The following is a 22,385-nucleotide window of genomic DNA, read 5'->3' as shown; positions in this document are numbered from 1 at the left end:
TTGAAATCTAAACCAGGCTGTGTTAACGTCATGACAGCCAGACACCGAGTCAGGACCAACATAAGAACAGTGCAAGGCAATGGACTGGATGCATCTCTAAAATTATAATCCAAATGAAAAACAGCCTCTGAGTTAATTTCTTTCCTCACAATTGACATTACTTTGAATATAAGGATTGAGTGGAGACCAGTAAAATGCACTGACAGTACAGGCAAGAGCCCCTTCAATGTAGGCTCGTCGATTGACTTCTCAACCCACCGTTTACACTTGTGAATTCTAGAGGGATCAGTTGAGCACCAACAATGTATTATACAGAATCAGAATACACCTAGTAAAATGTAGGAGTTCAGAACGAGGCAGCGCTCGCTGTGTCCGAGTATAGTGTCAATACCAAACTAGAGAAACTGTTAGTTGAGTGACTTGTAGAGAAGTGGTTAAGAAACTGCTGGCAAAACGAAACTCCTTGTTGAAATAGATTGTATGTCTAATTAAACTCGACACGCTATGGAAATTCCCCTGCGAGGGCCAGTAAAACTCGCCCATTTGTCAAAAAATTTATTTAACCCCTTCAATGCATTTTGAGCTTTGAATATTGTTTTATGAGAAATACAACAAAACAAAAATGAACCTCAAGCTCTCCCCTGTATGAAGCTTTGTTACAACTCCTCTTCATACGGACTGTTTAATTACAAGTATTTGAAATATGAGTTACCACTTATCCATTAGCCTGGTCACAGATCTGTTTGTGCTATCATGTCACCAACATGTTTGGCATGACACAAACAGATCTGTGACCAGGCTACTATTCTACTGCATTTCAATGAGACTTACAGTTGTTAAAAGTGAAATGTCAGACACCAAACAGTGAAGCAGCCTGTTCGTCTGAAGAAAAAACACCTTACATGGTGAATAGGAGAACTTACTTGAGGCCAATCCAATCTGGCAAAAACAAAGCGTGTATCAATACTAAGACACGTACACATAGAAAGTAAAGCATAAGATACCATGTGACCATTTTCCTCATTGATGAATCACAAACATCCAGCTCACAGTAAGAGTAAGGCAGAGATAGTAGAGCATGTAAGGGCACAAGCAAGACCAAGCAGAGGGTTGTGGTGGTTGAGTTGGGGTTTGCTCTGGTTCTGGGTGAAGGGTAGGTGTGTGGTTGTGGTGATGTTCTGGACTTGCGTTCCTTTTCTTCTTCTAGTTGAGGCTCAGTCCTCAAGGCATTCGGGTCCAGCTAAAAACAGTCAAATGAAAAGTACAATAAAATGAAAATACAATAAGCACGCGGGGGGCTTAGCAGTCGCTCCTCCACAGTTTGATGGTTTTGTCGTTTTCTAGCGCCGCAGACGCAATGATGTTCTCTGTGGGGTGGCAGGCAGTAGAAATCACCACGTCTAGGACAGAGATGGCGGGAGGGAGAAGAGAAAAGCAGAGAATGAAACAGACATTTTGTGAGCATTTTTCACCTCAAAGTAGTAATCAGTTTCATCAAGCTCTGACTACTCTACCTGTATGACCCTGTAGTTTCTGTACGATCTCCTTGGTCTGCAGGTTCCAGATGTACACCATGTTGTCCTCCGAGCCAGAGACAATCCACTGAGAGATGCAGAGCATAAGAGAATGATACTTCATAAGAAGCATACAAGTCATCATCTCGTAAATCCACCTTTTTTTGTTGTCTTATTATTATTTTTTAAATTATATTTTATTTAAAAAAAAAAATACCTTTCCACCGGTGACAGAAAAATTTGCAAATATGCAGTACTTTTCATTTTTGTGGCCGGTGTATGTTTTCAAGCACTGGAATGAGAGGAGAACACTTACTGAAGAGAACTGAAACATATGAATCAAGAGCATTCCACAACACCATGGTTGGAACATGAAGACATATCTTACCTTTCCTTTGCTGTAGTCCCAAAGCTTCAGGGTGCTAAAATAGATAATAATAATCCCCATTAGAAGACAGCATCCCAACAGAAACGATGGTGAATGATTCATTTGCATTTATGAGTGATGAAGAAGTCTTTTTTGTTGTTGTAGATTTGCTTGAGCATTTCTTCCCAAATGAAACGCTTTGGTCTAGTGGTACTGGACAGTCCAATAGGGCCCTCTACTGGTGCAGTAGCGCATGACAAAGATGCCGTGGTACTGTGCACATGTCATCATATCCTACTGAGTTTAAGGGAAAGTGCCAGTTCTCTACAGATAATCGAACACTCACTTGTCCAATGTGGCAGCCAGAATGTATTTGCCGTTTGGTGAAAACTTCACAAATGACACCGGGGGGTTGTCATCATCTGCAAAAGACCGACGAATTCACTCACAGAAAAATACTATACAATTTTATATTTCCCATAAATTTATAGAAAAAATTAAAATATACGAAAACATAAGCAAATATTAGAATATTCACACAAAATATGCACATTTTACCAGCAACGGCATCTTGCGAATAAAAGGCTGTGCGTAATGACGTAGGCCACACAAAAAGCACGTTGTCATATAACTTTTCATTAACAGAATTTAAAAAACAGACATTCTATGCGTTTCCATCCAATTTATAACTCCATTGATGGTTTTGGCACAACAAAGAATTCTGTGATGAACAGCAAAAGTGCCCACTATGTTCTTAGCATGCGCTCTAGTGCAGCGGATACATGATGAGATTATAAATAAGAGCAGGATCATTTTTATTTGTCAATTGACAGCCAATAATCAATCATCATGTCACCAGCATAAAAATGAACACCCTGGATATCTGTTGAGGAAAGCAGCATCTAACGCATCACCTTGCACTTTCACCACCATGTGAAGTTCATCAGAACTTGTTTGATCTGGAGCCTAATAGACTGCATGATTTTTTAAGTCCAGGTAGTGGGACGACACAACATACGATCGCGTGACTGCAAATTTAAGTCGATATGATGGTTATTCCACAATAAATAGTTAACACTGCAATTTGTCACATGATCTAATAACAGACAAGAAAATGATTCACCCGTCTAGCGTATTTGATTTAGTCAATATTTAGGAAATGTACCAACAATTTGATAGTTTCCATCAGGCCTGTTGAGACATTTTTTATCCGATATGCAAACAAATAAAAATGGTTGGATTGTAACCTGGTTACAGATGCTGCCATTCTGGCTGGTGAAGCTTACCAATGAGTGTTTTCAGACATTGTCCCGATGCTGTGTCCCAGATTCGGCTATGGACAGACAGAAGATATTAACGTCAATACATTTCTCAAATGATATCCAAACACTCCCCATATTTATGTTAAATTGGCCATCATTAAAACACAGATGTTCTTTTAGGTCATTAAGTTACACTTACAGGCAAAGCACATTCAACAAAATATATATATTTTTTAAAATCCCTCACCAGAGGCCATCGTAGCTGCTAGACACAATCAATGAGCCATCTCTGTTGAAATGGACCTACACAGCAACATAGAGCAGATTAGAGATGTACAGTGCCTTCGGAAAGTATTCAGACCCCTTTTTCCACTTTGTTGTTACAGCCTTCTAAAATTGATTAAATAAACACATTTCCTCAGCAATCTACACACAATACCCCATAATGACAAAGTGAAGACAGCTTTTTTTTGTAAAAAAAAAACCCACACAGAAAAACCTTATTTACATAAGTATTCAGACCCTTTGCCGATGAGACTCGAAATTGAGCTCAGGTGCATCCTGTTTCCATTGATCATCCTTGAGCTGTTTCCACAACTTTACTGGAGTCCACCTGTCTTAAATTCAATTGATTGGAAATGATTTTGAAAAGGCGCACACACCTGTCTATATAAGGTCCAATAGTTGACAGTTCATGTCAGAGCAAAAACCAAGCCATGAGGTCGAAGGAATTGTCCGTAGAGCTCCGAGACAGGATTGTGTCGAGGCACAGATCTGGAGAAGGGTACCAAAACATTTCTGCAGCATTGAAGGTCCCCAAGAACACAGTGGCCTCCATCATGCTTAAATGGAAGAAGTTTGGAACCACCAAGACTCGTCCTAGAGCTGGCTGCCTGGCCAAACTAAGCAATTGGGTGACAAGGGCCTTGGTCAGGGAGGTGACCAAGCACCCGATGGAGTTCCTCTGTGGAGATGGGAGATGTAGAGTGCCAGAAGGACAACCATCTCTGCAGCACTCCACCAATCAGGCCCCTATGGAAGAGTGGCCAGACAGAAGCCACTCCTCAGTACAAGGCACCTGACAGCCCACTTAGATTTGCCAAAAGGCACCTAAAGACTCTCAGACCATTAGAAACAAGATTCTCTGGTCTGATCAAACCAAGATTGAACTCTTTGGCCTGAAAGGCAAGTGTCACATCTGGGGATAAACTGGCACCATCCGTACTGTGAAGCATAGTGGTGGCAGCATCATGCTGTGGGGATGTTTTTCAGCGGGACTAGGAGACTAGTCAGGATCGAGAGAAAGATGAACGGAGCAAAGTAGAGAGATCCTTGATGAAAACCTGCTCCAAAGCGCTCAGGACATCAGACTAGGGCGAAGGTTCACCTTCCAACAGGACAACAACCATAAGCACACAGCCAAGACAATGCAGGAGTGGCTTCGGGACAAGTCTCTGAATGTCCTTGAGTAGCTCAGCCAGAGCCTGGACTTGAACCCGATCAAACATCTCTGTGCAGCAACGCTCCCCATTCAACCTGACAGAGCATGAGAGGATCGATCTGCAAAGAATGTGAGAAACTGCCCAAATACAGGTGTACCCAAAAAGACTTAAGGCTGCAACCGCTACCAAAGGTGTTTCAAAAAAGTACTAAGTAAAGGGTCTGAATACCACTGTAAATTCCTGTTTTTTTATTTATAAATTTGCAAAAATTAATAAAAACCTGTTTTTGCACTGTCATTATGGAGTATTGTGTGTAGATTAATGAGGGGTATAAAAAAACAACTTAATCCGTTTTAGAATAAGGCTGTAATGTAAAAAATGTGGAAAAAGTCAAGGGGTCTGAATACTTTCCGAATGCACACTGACCAGCTGGTGTGATAATCAACTACTATAAGCTCATAAGCAGAAAAATCTATTATCTGAAGTACATTGTTTTTAGGTTCATTGAAGGTGTCTACATGTGCATAGTCTCTTACTGCAGAGACTGGGTCAGAGTGGGCCGGCAGGGTCTTCAAGCATTTGCCGGTTTTAACATCCCATATCCGCACACTCTCGTCAAACTAGAAGAGAACTCATGTTAGCACACACAGCAACAAATATTCATCACTCCTTGGTAGAAATCAGGGTTGGCAATAACCTTTTCTATGTAAAAATATTACAATAGCAATGCTGCATTAGTAGGTAGGACTTACTGATCCAGACACGATGAGATTGGACTGGGGATTAAAGTTGCAGCAGAAGACATAGTTGCTGTGGCCTTTCAATGTCTTCAAACATTTCCCCTGCAATAGGAAATGAGTGTGTTTAAATTAAACATGTTCACAGTATGAGCTTATTATGGTCGATCCAACATCCACTGCATGGAGGGTCTCGAAGTACCGATTATGATGCAACTGCAGAGAAAACAGTTGAAGGTAGTTTAAGGAGACATCGCTGAATAGCATTAGTGCAATGCCTGGAAGTCTACCAGAACAGCAGACTTCCTACCAGTCATTGCGCTACAGCCAGTTAGCATTGGCTTGGGAAACTACCTCTTAACTTCCATCATACTGGATGCAGAGACATAAGAATTGTATTCATGAGTTCATCTGACTCTTGGTAAGTAGAAAAGTAGCCAAAATCTCACATTATCCTTTTAACACCATGACAACGTGGGCGGGGGGAAAAAAATCCCTACCCAGTGGGCTTGACATGATAAAGACATCTTTTATTAGTTGAAATCGGGTCGAGATGCCTTATAACCAAATCACAACCAGATTAAGATGTTTTTTTCATGGAGTCATTTAGACATCATAAAAAAACACATCTTATATTGATTGATATCTGTGTGAAATCCATCAATTGGGAACTAATGAATTTATTTAAATTGACTGATTTCCAAATATGAACTGTAGCGCCATAAAATCGTTGGAATTGTTGCGTTTATATAAACATGTCCATAGTGTTTGTAGGCCATGCCCCCGTTGCATATAAGACACTAGAACAATTATTCAAATTGTAGTAATGTTATTTTTCAGCAGGGCTTACATGATTCAGCTTTGCACACTTGGCAAACAGCTGACAGAGCGCGCCAAAGCGGGTTAGGGCCTTGTGGCGAACTGTACTGGGCTCGGGCCTATTCTGTTTGAGACCCGGGGGACTTGGCGTGGACTCGGACTCAGGGGGGCTTCATACGGGCTGAGGTCTTCCCAAGTCCGACGGAATAATATTACTCTGGGCTCCAGCTAATGGTACTCGGTCAGAGTCCACTTCAGTTTATCTGGACAGATGAACTTTTTAAGGAGTAGGGCCATTTTCGGTTATTATTCAGCGGATGATGAAATATCAATAAAAAAAACTAAAACAATGAAGTGATATATTTAACCTCCAAGTCATCGAATTTGTGACAGTCTCTGCAGTCCTATAGCTAATCAGAGATGGTCCCCAATTTAGATTTTTTTTCTGACGGTATAAATGCTTTTACTACAGGCTATGGTAGTGTTTTTCAAAGTTGCAGTCCACCCAATTGAAATGTGCACATTCACTTCCACATTTTTTCTAGGCAACCAGCATAAGATAAACATGCACAATAATACAGGACACCCTAATAACATTTCACTGCCTTTAAAATACAGTACAACTGCAGTACAATTAAATAATGGTTTAATTAATGATATAGCTTGCTGTGTGTTGGCGTCTAATAGTAATCTTTGTTAGCAAATTGCACTGTTTATTGTACTGCACATTTTCTTGTTCAACTGAATGCTGTTTCGATGTTCTATTATGACAAACTACAGAATTTAACAAACAAGTGGGCCGGTCTTATTCCAGTATCCTACTACAATCCACCAGGATTTACAAAACCCTGTTTTTAAATGGCATTCATTTCCATCAATAATTACCCAGAAATTATTGCACCTGAATTAGCCGCGGTTTGTTGGGGAAAATATTTGCTATTTTAGCTGGCAAACGTTACCCCCTGGCTAATCCTCCATGGACTTTGTAAATGTACAAGTTTAACTGCTGGAGCCATTGGTTGTAAGCTAGCTAACTTAGCTAACGTTTTGACCTTTTGATATCTGTCAAATACACCTGAGAGTCATGTCTAGTTTCTCCCTTGCTCATTCTCCGTTGCTCAGCCAAACTCAAACTTTCCACGCTGCAGAAGAAATTTGCCAATTACACCCATTTCTAACAATGTGTTGTGAGAATGATATAACTTTAGAAAAAAAATATTTATTGCCTCTTTACGCACTTCACATTTTTAAATTGGACTTTCTTTAAGACTGCCAAGCTGTCCTCAATTTGTGGAACCTCTGTCCGAGACAATGTCCCCAGGATTATGGAGCGGTGTGTTTAGAAACAGTTGTTTGAATATTAACCTGTTAGGATTAAAGCAAAACCTTACCATTAAGGATTAGCTAAAACGTTTAATTATCCAACTGCTATTTCATTTTGTTATCCTCTTAAAATGTTACAGATTGATGACCAATGAATTAAATGTCCCACTTCAATATGAAGGGTCAGAGGAACAAATATGCCTTTGCCACCACGTGTGTGTGCTCAATTGTAATTGATAAGTAAATATGAAAAGTTGAGACATTTGACAAACAATGAGACATTTTTAGTAGACTATGACTGTTAAAAGATATTATACTGTGCATTACTGTTCTGTCCTGCATGCCAACATCATGCCAATCATTCATACATTTTCTTCTCTTATTATGCTTACAGTAAGTGTCATGAAAAGCCATACAACTCAGGAGGTTGATCTACCGTTGGCCCCCCGGAAAGTCCTAAAATATGCCCCTGACCTCCGTGGTGGAGGACGCAAAGTATGGACATGAGCTAGTTGCTCTATTTTGAAGCTATAAGTGCCACAAACTTCTTCAACTGGAAAAACTTTTAGCCGGCCGAGTCCACAGTGTCTTTATGAATGTCCTTTTCTAGTTCTTTTAAAATCTATAATTGATGAAGTTGTAACGATTCTCTTCACTGCAGATCTGACCCATCACACCACTCTTCAAGAGGGCCACTACGCTCCAAATCGCATTCTATGCTAAAAGGTCCTTGATGAGGATCTACACCATCACACCACTCTCAGTAATCATTCATACATTAAAACAATGGGCTTTTATATACACCCCATCCCAGTCTTTCTATACATGTAATGTCTGTGGGTGAATTATGAAACAATTACTGCATGCAGATGTGCAAAACATTGATGTAGATCTTTTCTTGATCTACTTTAAAATGTAAGAATATGTTGCAGATTTAAATTTTAATTGGTGACTATGGGAAACACAGAAATGTAATGAACAAGGTTTTCAACATCCAACTATATCCTCTGCAATACTTTTTACAGTACGTAATAAACTGTAGTCAGGTTGTTACTACCAGGTTATGACGAGGGCTTAAATATGACATTATGACCAACTGGTCGTATGGTGGTCAGAAAAATACGTAATATTCTGGTCAGCAAAAGTAAATTTAAAAGAAGCCAGTTTCGATCAGAATAAGATGTCATACTTATGTTTTTTCAACCTGGTTTTGCCCACTGGGTCTTCACTAGATGCAGATAACTAATGTTAAGGCTACCCTGAGATGCTACAGTTTCCATGGTGACTTAAAGTTCACCTTATTCCCCACCATAATAGAAATGGACTGAATTGTTGGGAACATGTTGTTCAAGCCTTGCCACACTGTAAAGGGAAAGTGCTCAGATTAAAGCCAGTAAAATCTCAAGGGATGAAATCTCAAGATGCGTCTGCATCCCACTCGGCAAGAGGAAGCATGAAGTCCTTTATCCCTGCAGTCATTGCGGGATTTGTTTTAGTAAACATTTTATAGAAAATACATGAATATATTTCTGAACGATGCATTGCGCTGCTATGTTGACAATATGGCCCGGTGGCACAGATTAGTTTGATTTGAGCAGAGCGCTCCACCATCACCTGTTTTAGCCTGTCACGTGCCCAGTGGACCCCAGTTCAGTCTAAACATATTCCCTCATTACTCTAATGAATAAAACTTGATTCATTGTTGTACGCTGCTTTTTTCTTTTCCATTGTCTGCACTTTATCCCACTCCTTCCAGTGCAATGTGTGTACAGATGTATATTTGGTAATGTGTATTTAGGGCTGGGCGGTAGACCGTATTTTACCACACACACACACACACACACACACACACAGGTATCGATGAATGGACCGGTTTTTACTTTAAGTTCTTTAACAGTATTTAAATGTGCAACTGCCTTGTCTAATGTGAAAAATTTAAGCTTACGCACTACTTGTTTACTCTTCGCTCCCCTTCTGCTTTTTTATTTAAAAAAAAAAAATATGCAAAAACATCTAAAAAAAATTTTTTTCAATAACGTGGAAAAGGGAAGGGGTGTGAATACTTTCCGAATGCAGTGCACGCGCGCGAACACACACACACACACACACACACACACACACACACACACACACACACACACACACACACACACACACACACACACACACACAGGGTTTTCCTTGTTTTTACTACACTGTAGAATAATAGTGAAGACATCAAAACTATGAAATAACACATAAAAACATAGTAACCAAAAAAAGTGATAAACAATTCTAAATATATTTTAAATTCTTCAAGTAGCCACCCTTTGCCTTGACAACAGCTTTGCACACTTTTGGCATTCTCTCAACTAGCTTCACCTGGAATGCTTTTCCAAGTCTTGGGAGTTCCCACATATGCTCAGCACTTGTTAACTGCTTTTCCCTCCCTCTGCGGTCCAACTCATCCCAAACCATCTCAATTGGGTTGAGGTCGGGTGATTGTTGAAGCCAGGTCATCTGATGCCGCACATCACTCTCCTTGGTGAAATAGCCTTTACACAGCCTGGAGGTGTGTTGTGTCATTGTTCTGTTGAAAAACAAAATACAGTCCCACTAAGCGCAAACCAGATGGGATTTGCTGCAGAATAGTGTGGTAGTCATGTGGGTTAAGTGTGCCTTGAATTCTAAATAAATCACTGCCGGGGTCACCAGCAAAGCACCCCCACACCATCACACCTCCTCCTCCATACTTCTCGGTGGGAACCACACATGCAGAGATCATCCGTTCACCTACTTTGCGTCTCACAAAAGACACGCGGTTAGAACAATCTCAAATTTCGACTCGGACTAAAAGGGCAGACTTCCACCGGTCTAAAGTCCATTGCTCGTGTTTATTGGCCCAAGGAAGTCTCTTCTTATTGGTGTCCTTTAGCAGTGGTTTCTTTGCAACAATTCACCCATGAAGGTCTGATTCATGCAGTCTCCTCTGAACAGTTGATGTTGAGATGTGTCTGTTACTTGAACTATGAAGCATTTATTTGGGTTGTAATTTCTGAGGCTGGTAACTAATGAAAGTATCCTCTGCAGCAGATGTAACTCTGGGTCATCCTTTCCGGTGGCAGTCCTCATGAGAGCCAGGTTAATCATAGCGCCTGGTGGTTTTTGCAACTGCACTTGCAGAAAATTTCAAAGTTCTTGACATTTTCCAGATTGACTTACCTTCATGTCTTAAAGTAATGACGGACTGTTGTTTCTCTTTGCTCGTTTGAGCTATTCTTGCCATAATTTGGACTTGGTCTTTTACACCAACTCTACCTTGTCACAACACAACTGATTGGCTCAAACGCATTAACTTCTTGGTGACAGTGGGCAGTATTTTCACGTCCGGATGAAATGCATGCCCAAATTCAACTGCCTGCTATTCATACCCAAAAGATAAGATATGCATATTATTAGTAGATTTGGATAGAAAACACTGACGTTTCAAAAACTGTTTGAATCATGTCTGTGAATATAACAGAACTTATTTAGCGAAACCCCGAGGACAAACCATTCAGATTTTTTGTTGTTGAGGTCACACTTTTCAATGAGTTTTCATTGGGAATCCAGATTTCTAAGGGAATTCTTGCAGTTCTTACCGCTTCCAATGGATGTCACCAGTCTTTATAAATTGTTTGAGGTTTTTCCTTTGTGGAATGAAGAAGTAGCCCTGTTCAGAACAAGGGTCACTTGTAGTGTACTGTTAGATAGAGGTGCGTGACCAGAAAGCTAGCTAGTTTGTTTTCCTCTTGTATTGAACACAGATCATCCCGTCTTCAATTTATCGATTATTTACGTTCGAAAATACGATATGATATGCATATAACTGGTAGATTTGAATAGAACACACTCTAAAGTGTCCAAAACTGTTAAAACAGTGTCTGAGTATAACAGAACTGATTTGGCAGGCGAAAACCTGCAAAATCCATTCAGGAAGTAGTTTTTTTTTTCTTTTCTTTTTTCTTTTCAATGGCATTACAGTATCCATTGAATTAGGACTCAAATTGCAGTTCCTATGCCTTCCACTAGATATCAACAGTCTTTAGAAATTGTTTCAGGCATGTATTCTGATAAATGAGGGAGTAAGACCAGTCTGAATGAGTGGATCCTGACATGGCACAGAGCTTTTTCCATGCGCAGTCCCGAGAGAGTGCCTTTCTTGTTTACCTTTTATATTGACAACGTTATTGTCCGGTTGAAATATTATTGATCACTTTGGCTACTTTGAAGAATCTCAAATATATTTTAATTTGTTTAACACTTTTTTGGTTACTACATGATTCCATGTGTCATTTCATAGTTTTGATGTCTTCACTATTATTCTACAATGTAGAAAATAGTTTTAAAAAATGCAAAGAAACCACCTCATTCCAGGGGTTGTGTCCAAACTTTGACTGGTACTAATATAATCTATAAATCATTCGTAAAGTATTCTGACTTCCCTTTTTCCACATTTTGTTACCTTACAAACTTACGCTAAAATTGATGAAATTCATTTCTTCCCCTCATCAATCTACACACAATACCCCACAATGACAAAGTAAAAACAGGTTAAGAAATGTTTACAAATGTATTCAAAATAAAACAAAAATACCTAATTTACATAAGTATTCAGACCCTTTGCTATGAGACTCGAAACTGAGCTCAGATGCATCCCGTTTCCATTGATCAGCCTTGAGATCCCCATCCAACCTGACAGAGCTTGAGGGGATCTGCAGAGAAGAATGGGAGAAACTCCCCAAATACAGGTGTGCCAAGGTTGTAGCGTCATACCCAGGAAGACGAGGCTGTAATCACTGCCTAATGTGCATCAAAGTACTGAGTAAGGGGTCTGAATACTTTAGTGCTACGTTTTTTTATTTTCAATAAAATGAGCAAAAATTTCAGAAAGTCTGTTTTTGCTTTGTCATTATGGGGTATTTTGTGTAGATTGGGGGGGTTAAAAACAAGAGCACATTTTAGAATAAGGCTGTAACGTAACAAAATGTGGAACAAGTGAAGGTGAACTGTGCTGTTTCACAGAAGTTCTGAACCTACATACATTTTAAGGACACAGTAAATTTGACATTAGTTATCTTGTTGTTTTTAGTCACCCCCTTTCAGCTCCACTCAACCCCTCCCATTTATCTCTGAACATCATCCAGTTTTGATTTCTATTGAACATATATTTATCAACTGTGCTGTTTCACAAAAGTTCTGAATCTTTCTATTCTCATAGTTTCTACAGATTGTAAATTAAAGATAATACTTGAGCAAAAATATGTATTATGTTATTGATCGATTGACTATGACTTTTCAAATCACCCAGCAGTGCTATTTGCAGAGTTAGCTCCAGGTAAATGTTGCAATTCTTCATCTATTCCTGAACATGCAATCAAAAACAAGCTCCATATGGACAGTACCAAAACAAATTATCTAATGATTGTCTCTTCTTAGACAAATCTGCAGAGCTGGGATGGTTGCATCCCCATATATAACATTCTATTGGTTGCAATAATTTCGTATAATAATTTGTGCCATGGAATCGGTACATCACAAATCTCACAATTTTGCAATCTTTATTGAGCATAATAATAAACTCACTCTGTGTGCAATAATAGTGTTTAACATGATTTATGAACGACTACCTCATCTCTGTACCCCACACATACTGATAATTGTAGGTTCCCTCAGTAAAGCAGTGAATTTCAAAACAGAGTCAACCACAGATTAAAAACCCGTGAATATCCCTTTGAGTATGGTGAAATCATTAATTGCACTTCAGATGGTGTATCAATACACCCAGTCACTACAAAGATACAGGTGTCCTTCCTAACTCAGTTGTCGGAGAGGAAGGTAACCACTCAGGGATTTCACCATGAGGCCAATGGTGACTTTAAAACAGAGTTTATTGGCTGTGATATCAGAAAACTTAGGATGGATCAACAACATTGTAGTTACTCCACAATAATAAGCTAAATGACAGAGAGAAAAGAAGCCGGCACAGAACAACAATATTCCACAACATGCATCCTGTTTGCAATACGGCACTAAAGTAAAACTGCTAAAAATGTAGCAAAGACATGAACGTTATGTCCTGAAAACAAAGTGTTAGAATTTGTGGCAAATCCAACATCATCACTGAGTACCACTCTTCATATTTTCAAGCATGATGGTGGCTGCATCATGTTATGGGTATGCTTGTCATCGGCAAGGACTATGCAGTTTATGATAAAAATAAATGGAATAGAGCAAAGCACAGGCAGAATCCAAGAGGAAAACCTGGTTCAGGCTACTTTCAAACAGACACTGGGCGACAAATTCACCGGAGTAGCTTACCAAGACGACATCGAATGTTCCTGAGTGGCCTAGTTAGTTTTCTTTGAAATCGGCTCGAAATTCTATGGCACAACTTGAAAATGGCTGTCTAGCAATGAACAACAACCAACTTGACAAAGTTTGAAGAATTTTAAGAAAGTGAAATATTCTACAATCCATGAGTGGAAAGGTTTCATAATACATTTTCTTCCACTGACATTCAAGTATTTTGTGTAGATTGTTAACTCAAAAAAAGACAAATCTATTTTACTCACACCTTGTAACAACAACATATGGAAAAGGGGTGTGAATAATTGTGTTACCACCCTAGGGTCATGCACTACTCAAAGCAAATGTAGAACTTATATTATTTAAAAAACATAAAATACCATCAACTTGAAAAACATTGTGATCTGATATTTTGGCCACGTCGCCCAGCCCTATATGTATTTGCTGTTGATTATTCAATGTTAAGTATTTTTTACACTAGAAAAGCCAGGCCTCTAGCCATCACATTCTGAGCCAATTCCCAGTTGTTTTAGCGTCAACATTCTAATAAATCCTTTGGTTGTTTATATGAAGGTCACAGATTACGAAAGAAATCTAAGAATTACAATAGGATTTTCATTAGTTTGTTACTGTAGGCTATGTAAAAATATTTTTTTTAAACATGCTAAACTACACAACTCAAGTGTTAATCCATTATTTTGTTTTGGCAGGTCTTAAACATTATGAACCTAACACGCTGACCATACACATGTTATTCAATTGTTGCATCCAAACTGCTCATGAGGGTCTGCCTAGCCAGGCGCTAAAATAGAACTTGGTTATACTTGTGACGCGCTGCATATCCTGCCTCTCCCATCTCCTCATTGGTTTTTAGGAGCATATACCCACATGGGTGATTGAAAGATGAACTGAGGTTCACACTCCAGTACAGTTGGTGGTGGTAATGCACCTTAAAATTGGTTGCTAACCACTACAAAGTCCAAAGAAGAAGACTGAAGGAGGAGAGATTACTAGCAACTAACTCGGTTTACCATTTTATCTGTTGATTAATTGTCAGAGGACCTTTTGCATTTCAGGTAAAATAACAATCCAATGTTTATATCCCAGGACAAATTAGCTAGCAACAGCAAGCTAGCTAGCTAAATTGCCACGAATGTTTAATGCTTTTCGACATGTCCCCAAATTAATATAGTTGGTTCAGAGGTCTTTTTCATATTTCAACCTGCGGTCCTGATCACGTCAGGTGTGGATGGACATAATCAACATACATGCGTGCCTGGTGTAGTAAGCTGGTGGGAAAATAACAGAATAGCATATTTTAAGTTTTATTATGTTTACAAGTCTGCGCTTCCTTGCCTATATGCAGCCGTGAGTGCTCAGGTGTTGAATCTTTGGAAAAAGTTACATTTTGAAAAAGAGCTCATTTGCTAAATGTCTTGAGTTGTTTGGCAAAAGCAGTTATTTTATAAACCGTATAATATGCTCTTTCTGATATGTAATATAAATCAAAATGTCTGACCTGCATGAACCTAGGATTAGAAAAAGTTATTATTTTGGTAAGCTCCATTCCCTTTGTCAATTTCACACGCTGCTCTGTTCCCTCAGTGTCTTCATTCACAATTGAAAATATTGGTCACCCATCAGACTATTGTCAATTGAAACTCGTCTTTAGGCTACATATATGAGTGAAATTCATTTCAATATAGTTTAGGTGTAGTTTTGAGCGGCCATTATCAGATGGGCAGCCAACTGTCGGGTGAAGGAAGGGGTAAATGCCACGTCCTCCTAAAACTGGTTATAACAAACTGAAGGAAAAATGTATACATTAGAGTATTGCAATATTATTTTGTACAATATTATAGTCTATGACTACAAATAGATTGTAAAAAAATATTTTGTAAATCAAATTTACACTGCAGTTAACTTCTTTGGGATTGGGGGGGTAGTATTGAGTAGCTTGGATGAATAAGGTGCCCAGAGTAAACTACCTGCTACTCAGGCCCAGTTGCTAATATTTGCCTATTATTAGTAGATTTGGATAGAAAACACTGAAGTTTCTAAACCTGTTTCAATGATGTCTGTGTATAAGAGAACTCATATGGCAGGCAAAAACCTGAGATAAAATCTAACCAGGAAGTGGGAAAGCTGAGGTTTGTAGTTATTCAAATCATTGCCTATCAAATATACAGTGTCTATGGGGTCATATTGCACTTCCCAAGGCTTCCACGAGATGCCAACATTCTTTAGAACTTTGTTTGATGCTACTACTGTGAAGGAGGGAGGAATGGGAGCTGAATGAGTCAGTGGAGTGGCATGAGCTGATCACACGTCCTCACGTGAGAGTTTGCTCTGTTCCATTGCATTTCTACAGACAAAGGAATTCTCTGGTTGAAACATTATTGATCATTTACAATAAAAACATCCTAAAGATTGATTCTATAGTTCGTTTGACATGTTTCTACGAACTGTAATAGAACTTTTCGTCTGAACTTTCGCCTGGACTTGTCCGCGCATCATGAGTTTGGATTGTGTACTAAACGCGAACAATAATGGGGTATTTGGACATAAATGGACGTTATCGAACAAATCAAACATTTATTGTGGAACTGGGATTCCTGGGAGTGCATTCTGATGAAGATCAAAGGTAAGTGAACATTTATAATGCTATTTCTGACTTCTGTTGACTCCACAACATGGCGGATATGTGTATGGCTTGTGTTGTTGTCTGAGCACTGTACTCAGATTATTGCATGGGGTGCTTTTTCCGTACAGTTTTTTTTTTAAATCTGACACAGCGGTTGCATTAAGGAGAAGTGGATCTAAAATTCCACGCATAACAGTTGTATCTTTTATCAATGTTTATTTTGAGTATTTCTGTAAATTGATGTGGCTCTCTGCAAAATCACAGTATGTTTTGGAACTACTGAACATAACGCGCCAATGTAAACTGAGATTTTTGAATATAAATATGAACTTTATCGAACAAAATATACATGTATTGTGTAACATGAAGTCCTATGAGTATCATCTGATGAAGATCAAAGGTTAGTGATTAATTTTCTCTATTTCTGCTTTTTGTGACTCCTCTCTTTGGCTGGAAAAAATGCTTTGTTTTTCTGTGACTAGGTACTGACCTAACATAATCGTTTGGTGTGCTTTCGTTGTAAAGCCTTTTTGAAACCGGACACTGTGGCTGGATTTACAACAAGTTCATCTTTAAAATGGTGTAAAATACTTGCATGTTTGAGGAATTTTAATTATGGGATTTCTGTTGTTTTGAATTTGGTGCCCTGCAATTTCACTGTCTGTTAGCGAGGTGGGACGCTACCGTCCCACATTTCTCAGAGAAGTTAACGTTAGCTAACGCTAGTCGGCTGTACCTGTGCAAAAACTCCGGTATTTCTCATTCTCTAGCTTTATATCATTTTTTTTTAAATGCTGAGACATGTTTGGCATAACTGAAACTTAAGTCGATCTCAGATCGATTGTCTGGATCCAAGTTACCCTGCCCCCTTTCATGTAAATAAATAAAAGTAATGACCATCATGATTTTAGGAAAAGAGGATGATTTTGTACATGTATTAAACTGCGAGTTTGACCAATTCCCTCCATTTGCATATTGGAAATAAAACAACAACAGAAAACTAAAAAAAAAAAAATCACGTTTTACAGTAACAGTATTTTTGCCTATATATTTTATGTAAAATGAGCTGGGCTTATATTTGCATTAAGGCCAACATTTTCTAGAGAATCGTGATTTTTTTCAATAATTACCATTATTTTATTACAACCTATTTTTTTATTTATTTTTTACTCAGAGAACTTGAGGGGCAAATAAAATAGCCCGCTGTCTGAATTTGGCTCACGGGCCACCAGTTTACAACCCCTGACCACCTTCACCCCTCAATCCAAGACTCATCTACATTTATTTTTAACAGTTTTATCAAATGACAGTTATGTCTGCACTGGCTTATACCATCAAGGCCTCCATTGCACCACATAGGGCTACATTTCCATCAAGTCTACATCCAAATCACAAAACATCCAAATTAATTGAAAACTGAAATTACAGCCACAGAAATCATTTCAGTTTGTGACAAAACAAGCAATTCATAGTGTACAGAATCCTTGTACAATCTAAAAATCGCTGTGAAATATATTTTCAATAACAAATAAATATTGTATTTTCAGTTGTTTGAAGCTGGTGGATGAAACAAAGTAAAAAACACTCAAGCGCAAGTGTTATCCACTAGTTTCCACAGCCACCAAGTCTCCACATGTTGCGGGGAAATGGGATGCAGGGAAGGGGGAAAGTCTGACAGGGTCACAGTGCCTCCCGACCCCTCCTGTCTCAGCCTCCAGTATTTATGCTGCAATAGTTTGTGTCGGTGGGCTAGGGTCAGTCTGTTATATCTGGAGTATTTCTCCCGTCTTATCCGGTGTCCTGTGTGAATTTAAGTGTGCGCCCTCTAATTCTGTCTCCCTCCCCTCCCGGAGGACCTCAGCCCTGGGATCATGCCTCAGGACTACCTGGCCTGATGACTCCTTGCTGTCCCCAGTCCACCTGGTCATGCTGCTGCTCCAGGTTTAACTGTTCTGTCTGTGGCTATGGAACCCTGACCTGTTCACTGGATGTAGTACCTTGTCCCAAACCTGCCGTTGGCCTCTCTCTACCGCACCTGCAGTCTCTAATTCTGAATGATCGGCTATGAAAAGCCAACTGACATTTACGCCTGAGGTGCTGACCTGTTGCACCCTCTACAACCACTGTGATTATTATTATCGGACCCTGCTGGTCATATATGAACATCTTGAACATGTTCTGTCATAATCTCCACCCGGCACAGCCAGAGGACTGGCCACCCCTCAGAGCCTGGTTCTTCTCTACGTTTCTTCCTTAGGTTCTGGCCTTTCTAGGTAGTTTTTCCTGACCACTGTGCTTCTACATCTGCATTGCTTACTGTTTGAGACAGGGTTTCTGTACAGCACTTTGTGACATCGGCTAATGTAAAAAGGGCTTTATAAATACATTGATTGATTGTTTGTTTATATTTAGCTTAAGTGTTGTTGCAATTCACCTAGCTTCCACATGGGTGAGACATTCTACATGTAGCATCTTCAACTGAATTTCAATAACATTACATGGCAAAAATAGTAGCACTGGAAAGTTACATCCTGAGTGATAAAGTATATGCTTTGAATTACTTCACCCGCAGCTACACACTGCAGTTTGAGTTGACCGCTGCAGTGGTGCACATTATAGAGTGTTAATTCCCTTCATCTGAACAGCGGGGCGTTAGCAACAATAATGCATGTCTTTTCAGTGCTCACACCATAACAGAGAAAATAAAATACATGTACTTGGGAATAATTTCTTAGCCTAATACAGAAGCATGTCTGTTCTATGCCATCTCCAAACCAGCCCCCTTATTCTACATTTCTGAGAATAACCTCCCCATCCTGCCTCTTACCGAGCTGACGTCCCAGATCTTTAGAGTCTTGTCGTCAGATGCTGAAACCAGGAGGTTGGAGTCTGAGGACCAGGCAACATCTGAGATACCCTGCAGATGACAAGTGAAAGGGACACTTGGTTTGTGCCACACTAGAGGCATATCCATAAAAATATATATAGAAATGGAAGCTTGAACTCACAAGTTTGTGTCCCGATATTGTTTTCTCAAACTTTCCATCGTAAGCTCCCCAAATTTTTATCAGTTTGTCAGCAGCTGTAAAACACATTTCAAGACAGGTTACATAAGCATTTTCTACTGAAATGTAGTGTTATCATTAGGGATAGGCATCTGAAATATTTTCACCACTAGAATAATGTTTAGTGTTCTTTGGATATCCCGATAGCCAAAATACATGTGTTTTTTGTGAAACGTTCTTAAAAACCTGGGCACTTGCTGCACAACTAGGGAAAGACACCAGCCGCTGCCCTTCCCCCACCCTGCTGCAGTAGCAAACAGAGCAGCACCATGTGAGACAGGAGGGAGAGAGAAAGTAGCCATATTTGCACTAGTCAGACAATATTCTTGCTGCCATAGCATGTCATACTATCTGGTTAGTGATGGAATAACCGTTACATACAGCACCCTCAGAAAGTATTCCCACCCCCTTGACTTTTTCCACATTTTGTTGTGTTAAAAAGTAGGATTACTATGGATTTCATTGGGGGGGTGGGGGGTTATCAAGGGGTGTGAATACTCTGAAGGAACTGTACATGCAAGCACCAATGTCCATCAAATCACACTCACAAATCTTACATGCACTGTGCTCCATATAAATATATTTATATATATTGCTTTCTCACTAAACGCAAGGAAGAAAGAGGAGTGTGTGTGTATATATATATATATATATATATACACACACACCCCTCTTTCTTCCTTGTGTTTAGTGAGAAAGCAAACATCAAAAGGATATAGGCAACAGGTATGACAACATTGAATGTATATATTGAACAAATACATTTAAAAAAACACAGGTACACCTTGTGCTGGGGACAACAAAAGGACACTAAAATTTGAAGTTTATCTTGATTAGATAAGTATTCAACCCAAAGTCAATGCATGTTAGAATCACCTTTTGCAGCTGTGACTTTTTCTGAGTAAGTCTAAGAGCTTTGCACACCTGGATTGTACAATATTTGAAGAACAGTATTATTTTCACAATTCTTCAAGCTTTGTCAAGTTGGTTGTTGATCATTGCGAGACACCAATTTAAGTCTTGCCTTAGATTTTAACCCAATTAGTTTTTTAAAAAGGTTATTGTCCTGCTTAAAGGTGAATTTGTCACCCAGTATGTTGGAAAGCAGACAACCAGGTTTTCCTCTCGGATTTTGCCTGTGCTTAGCTCTATTCCGTTCCCATTTATCCTAAACTCACTATTCTTTGCCATTGACAAGCATACCCATAACATGATGCAGCCACCACCATGATTGCAAATATTTAGAGTGGTACTCAATGACATGTTGTGTTTGCCCCAAACATAACAACTTTATGACCTGAATATAAAGTTAACTTCTTTGCCACACTATTTTGAAGTGCCTTACTGCAAACAGGATGCATGTTTAGGAATGGTTTCATTCTGTACAGGCTTCATTCTTGTGACTGTCAATTTGGTTATTTTTGGGGAGTAACTACAATGTTGTTGATCCATCCATAGGAGAAAACGATCACTGCAATTAAACTCTTAACAGTTTTAAAATAACCATTGACCTCAGTGAAATCCCTAAGCGGTTTCCTTCCTCTTCGGCAACTAATTTAGGAAGAAGGATGCCTGTATCTTTGTAGTGACTGGGTGTATTGATACACCATCTAAAGTGTAATTAATAATTTCACCATGCTCAAAGGGATATTTAATGTTTACTTTTTTTTTACCCATCTCCCAATAGGTGCCCTTCTTTGCGAGGCATTGGAATACCTCCTTGGTCTGTGGTTGAATCTGTGTTTGATTCACTGCACGACTGAGGGACTTTGCAGATAATTGTATGTGTGGGGTACAGAGATGAGGTAGTCATTCAGAAACCTTGTTAAACACTATTGTGCACACAGAGTGAGTCCATGCAACGTATTATGTGCCTTGTTAAGAATATTTTTACTTCTGATGTTATTTAGGCTTGACATAAGGGGTTCAATACTTGTTGACTCAAGACATTTCAGCTTTTCATTTTTAATTAATTTGTAAACATTTATATAAACATGATTCCATTTTGATATTATGGGGTATTGTGTGTAGGTGAGTGACAAATATCTTTTTATTCAGGTTGTAACAACAAAATCTGAAGGGGTGTGAATACTTTCTGAAGGCACTGTATAGCGATATTATAAACTCCCAAGTGTCAATTTGCATTTTTAAAAGGTAGCGATGTTGGCGCTAGTCGCCCACACCTGCGCCAAAACTATGGTATTTATTTTGTTCTCCATCTTTTTAAATAGTTTGAGCCAACATGTTTCCAGCAATTTCCATGAATGATCAAGACTCATTTTCTCATGCCCTCTCATCTCTGCAGCAGACATATAGTGAGCAATATGTTTGGAACATCAAATCGCAATACATTGAATCGTGAGAATACATATCGGCACACAATATTGTAATTCAATTATATTGTCCCTGGCAATTCCCAGCCCTATATCTGGTAGTGCCTGTTTTGACTGCCTCAAATCGACGTAAAGAAGTTAGCTATGCTAACCAGCTAAGTTAGCCAACTAGCAAGGCTAACTGGGGCGGTTTTGCTGCGCTCTCCATCCTTGTCTACAACAACTCCACTCAGGTTTAACAGCCAACCTGTTGGTTGCTCGTTGTAGTCTACTGCTTCTCATTAACTTCTTCGATATAGGGGGCGCGCTTTTAATTTTTGGATAAAAAAACGTTCCCGTTTTAAACAAGATATTTTGTCACGAAAAGATGCTCGACTATGCATATAATTGACAGCTTTGGAAAGAAAACACTCTGACGTATCCAAAAATGCAAAGATATTGTCTGTGAGTGCCCCAGAACTAATGCTACAGGCGAAACCAAGATGAAATTTCATACAGGAAGTGCCCCAGATTTTGAATGCGCTGTGTTCCAATGTCTCCTTATATGGCTGT

General features: G+C 39.2%; 1 protein-coding gene across 1 annotated transcript in view; it reads right to left on the bottom strand.

Moving 5' to 3' along the window:
• Positions 1–542: 542 nt before the first annotated feature.
• LOC135517923 (WD repeat-containing protein 5) overlaps positions 543–22,385 on the bottom strand; it is a 28,322-nt gene continuing 6,479 nt past the window's right edge. Inside the window, exons 4-14 of the mRNA XM_064942649.1 lie at positions 19,444–19,517; positions 19,263–19,352; positions 5,338–5,427; positions 5,122–5,205; positions 3,391–3,446; positions 3,168–3,214; positions 2,228–2,303; positions 1,903–1,936; positions 1,732–1,806; positions 1,515–1,602; positions 543–1,400 (exon numbers count right to left, since the gene is read on the bottom strand). Of these exons, the coding sequence (XP_064798721.1) occupies positions 1,300–1,400; positions 1,515–1,602; positions 1,732–1,806; positions 1,903–1,936; positions 2,228–2,303; positions 3,168–3,214; positions 3,391–3,446; positions 5,122–5,205; positions 5,338–5,427; positions 19,263–19,352; positions 19,444–19,517 (815 nt within the window). The 3' untranslated portion in view covers positions 543–1,299. The remainder of the gene's footprint in view (positions 1,401–1,514; positions 1,603–1,731; positions 1,807–1,902; positions 1,937–2,227; positions 2,304–3,167; positions 3,215–3,390; positions 3,447–5,121; positions 5,206–5,337; positions 5,428–19,262; positions 19,353–19,443; positions 19,518–22,385) is intronic.

This window comes from Oncorhynchus masou, chromosome 28, assembly GCF_036934945.1.
Source record: "Oncorhynchus masou masou isolate Uvic2021 chromosome 28, UVic_Omas_1.1, whole genome shotgun sequence".
In the NCBI taxonomy this organism is placed as follows: Eukaryota; Metazoa; Chordata; class Actinopteri; order Salmoniformes; family Salmonidae; genus Oncorhynchus; species Oncorhynchus masou.
Note: the sequence above shows the minus strand (reverse complement) of the source record. Positions and strands in the feature narration are given on the sequence as shown.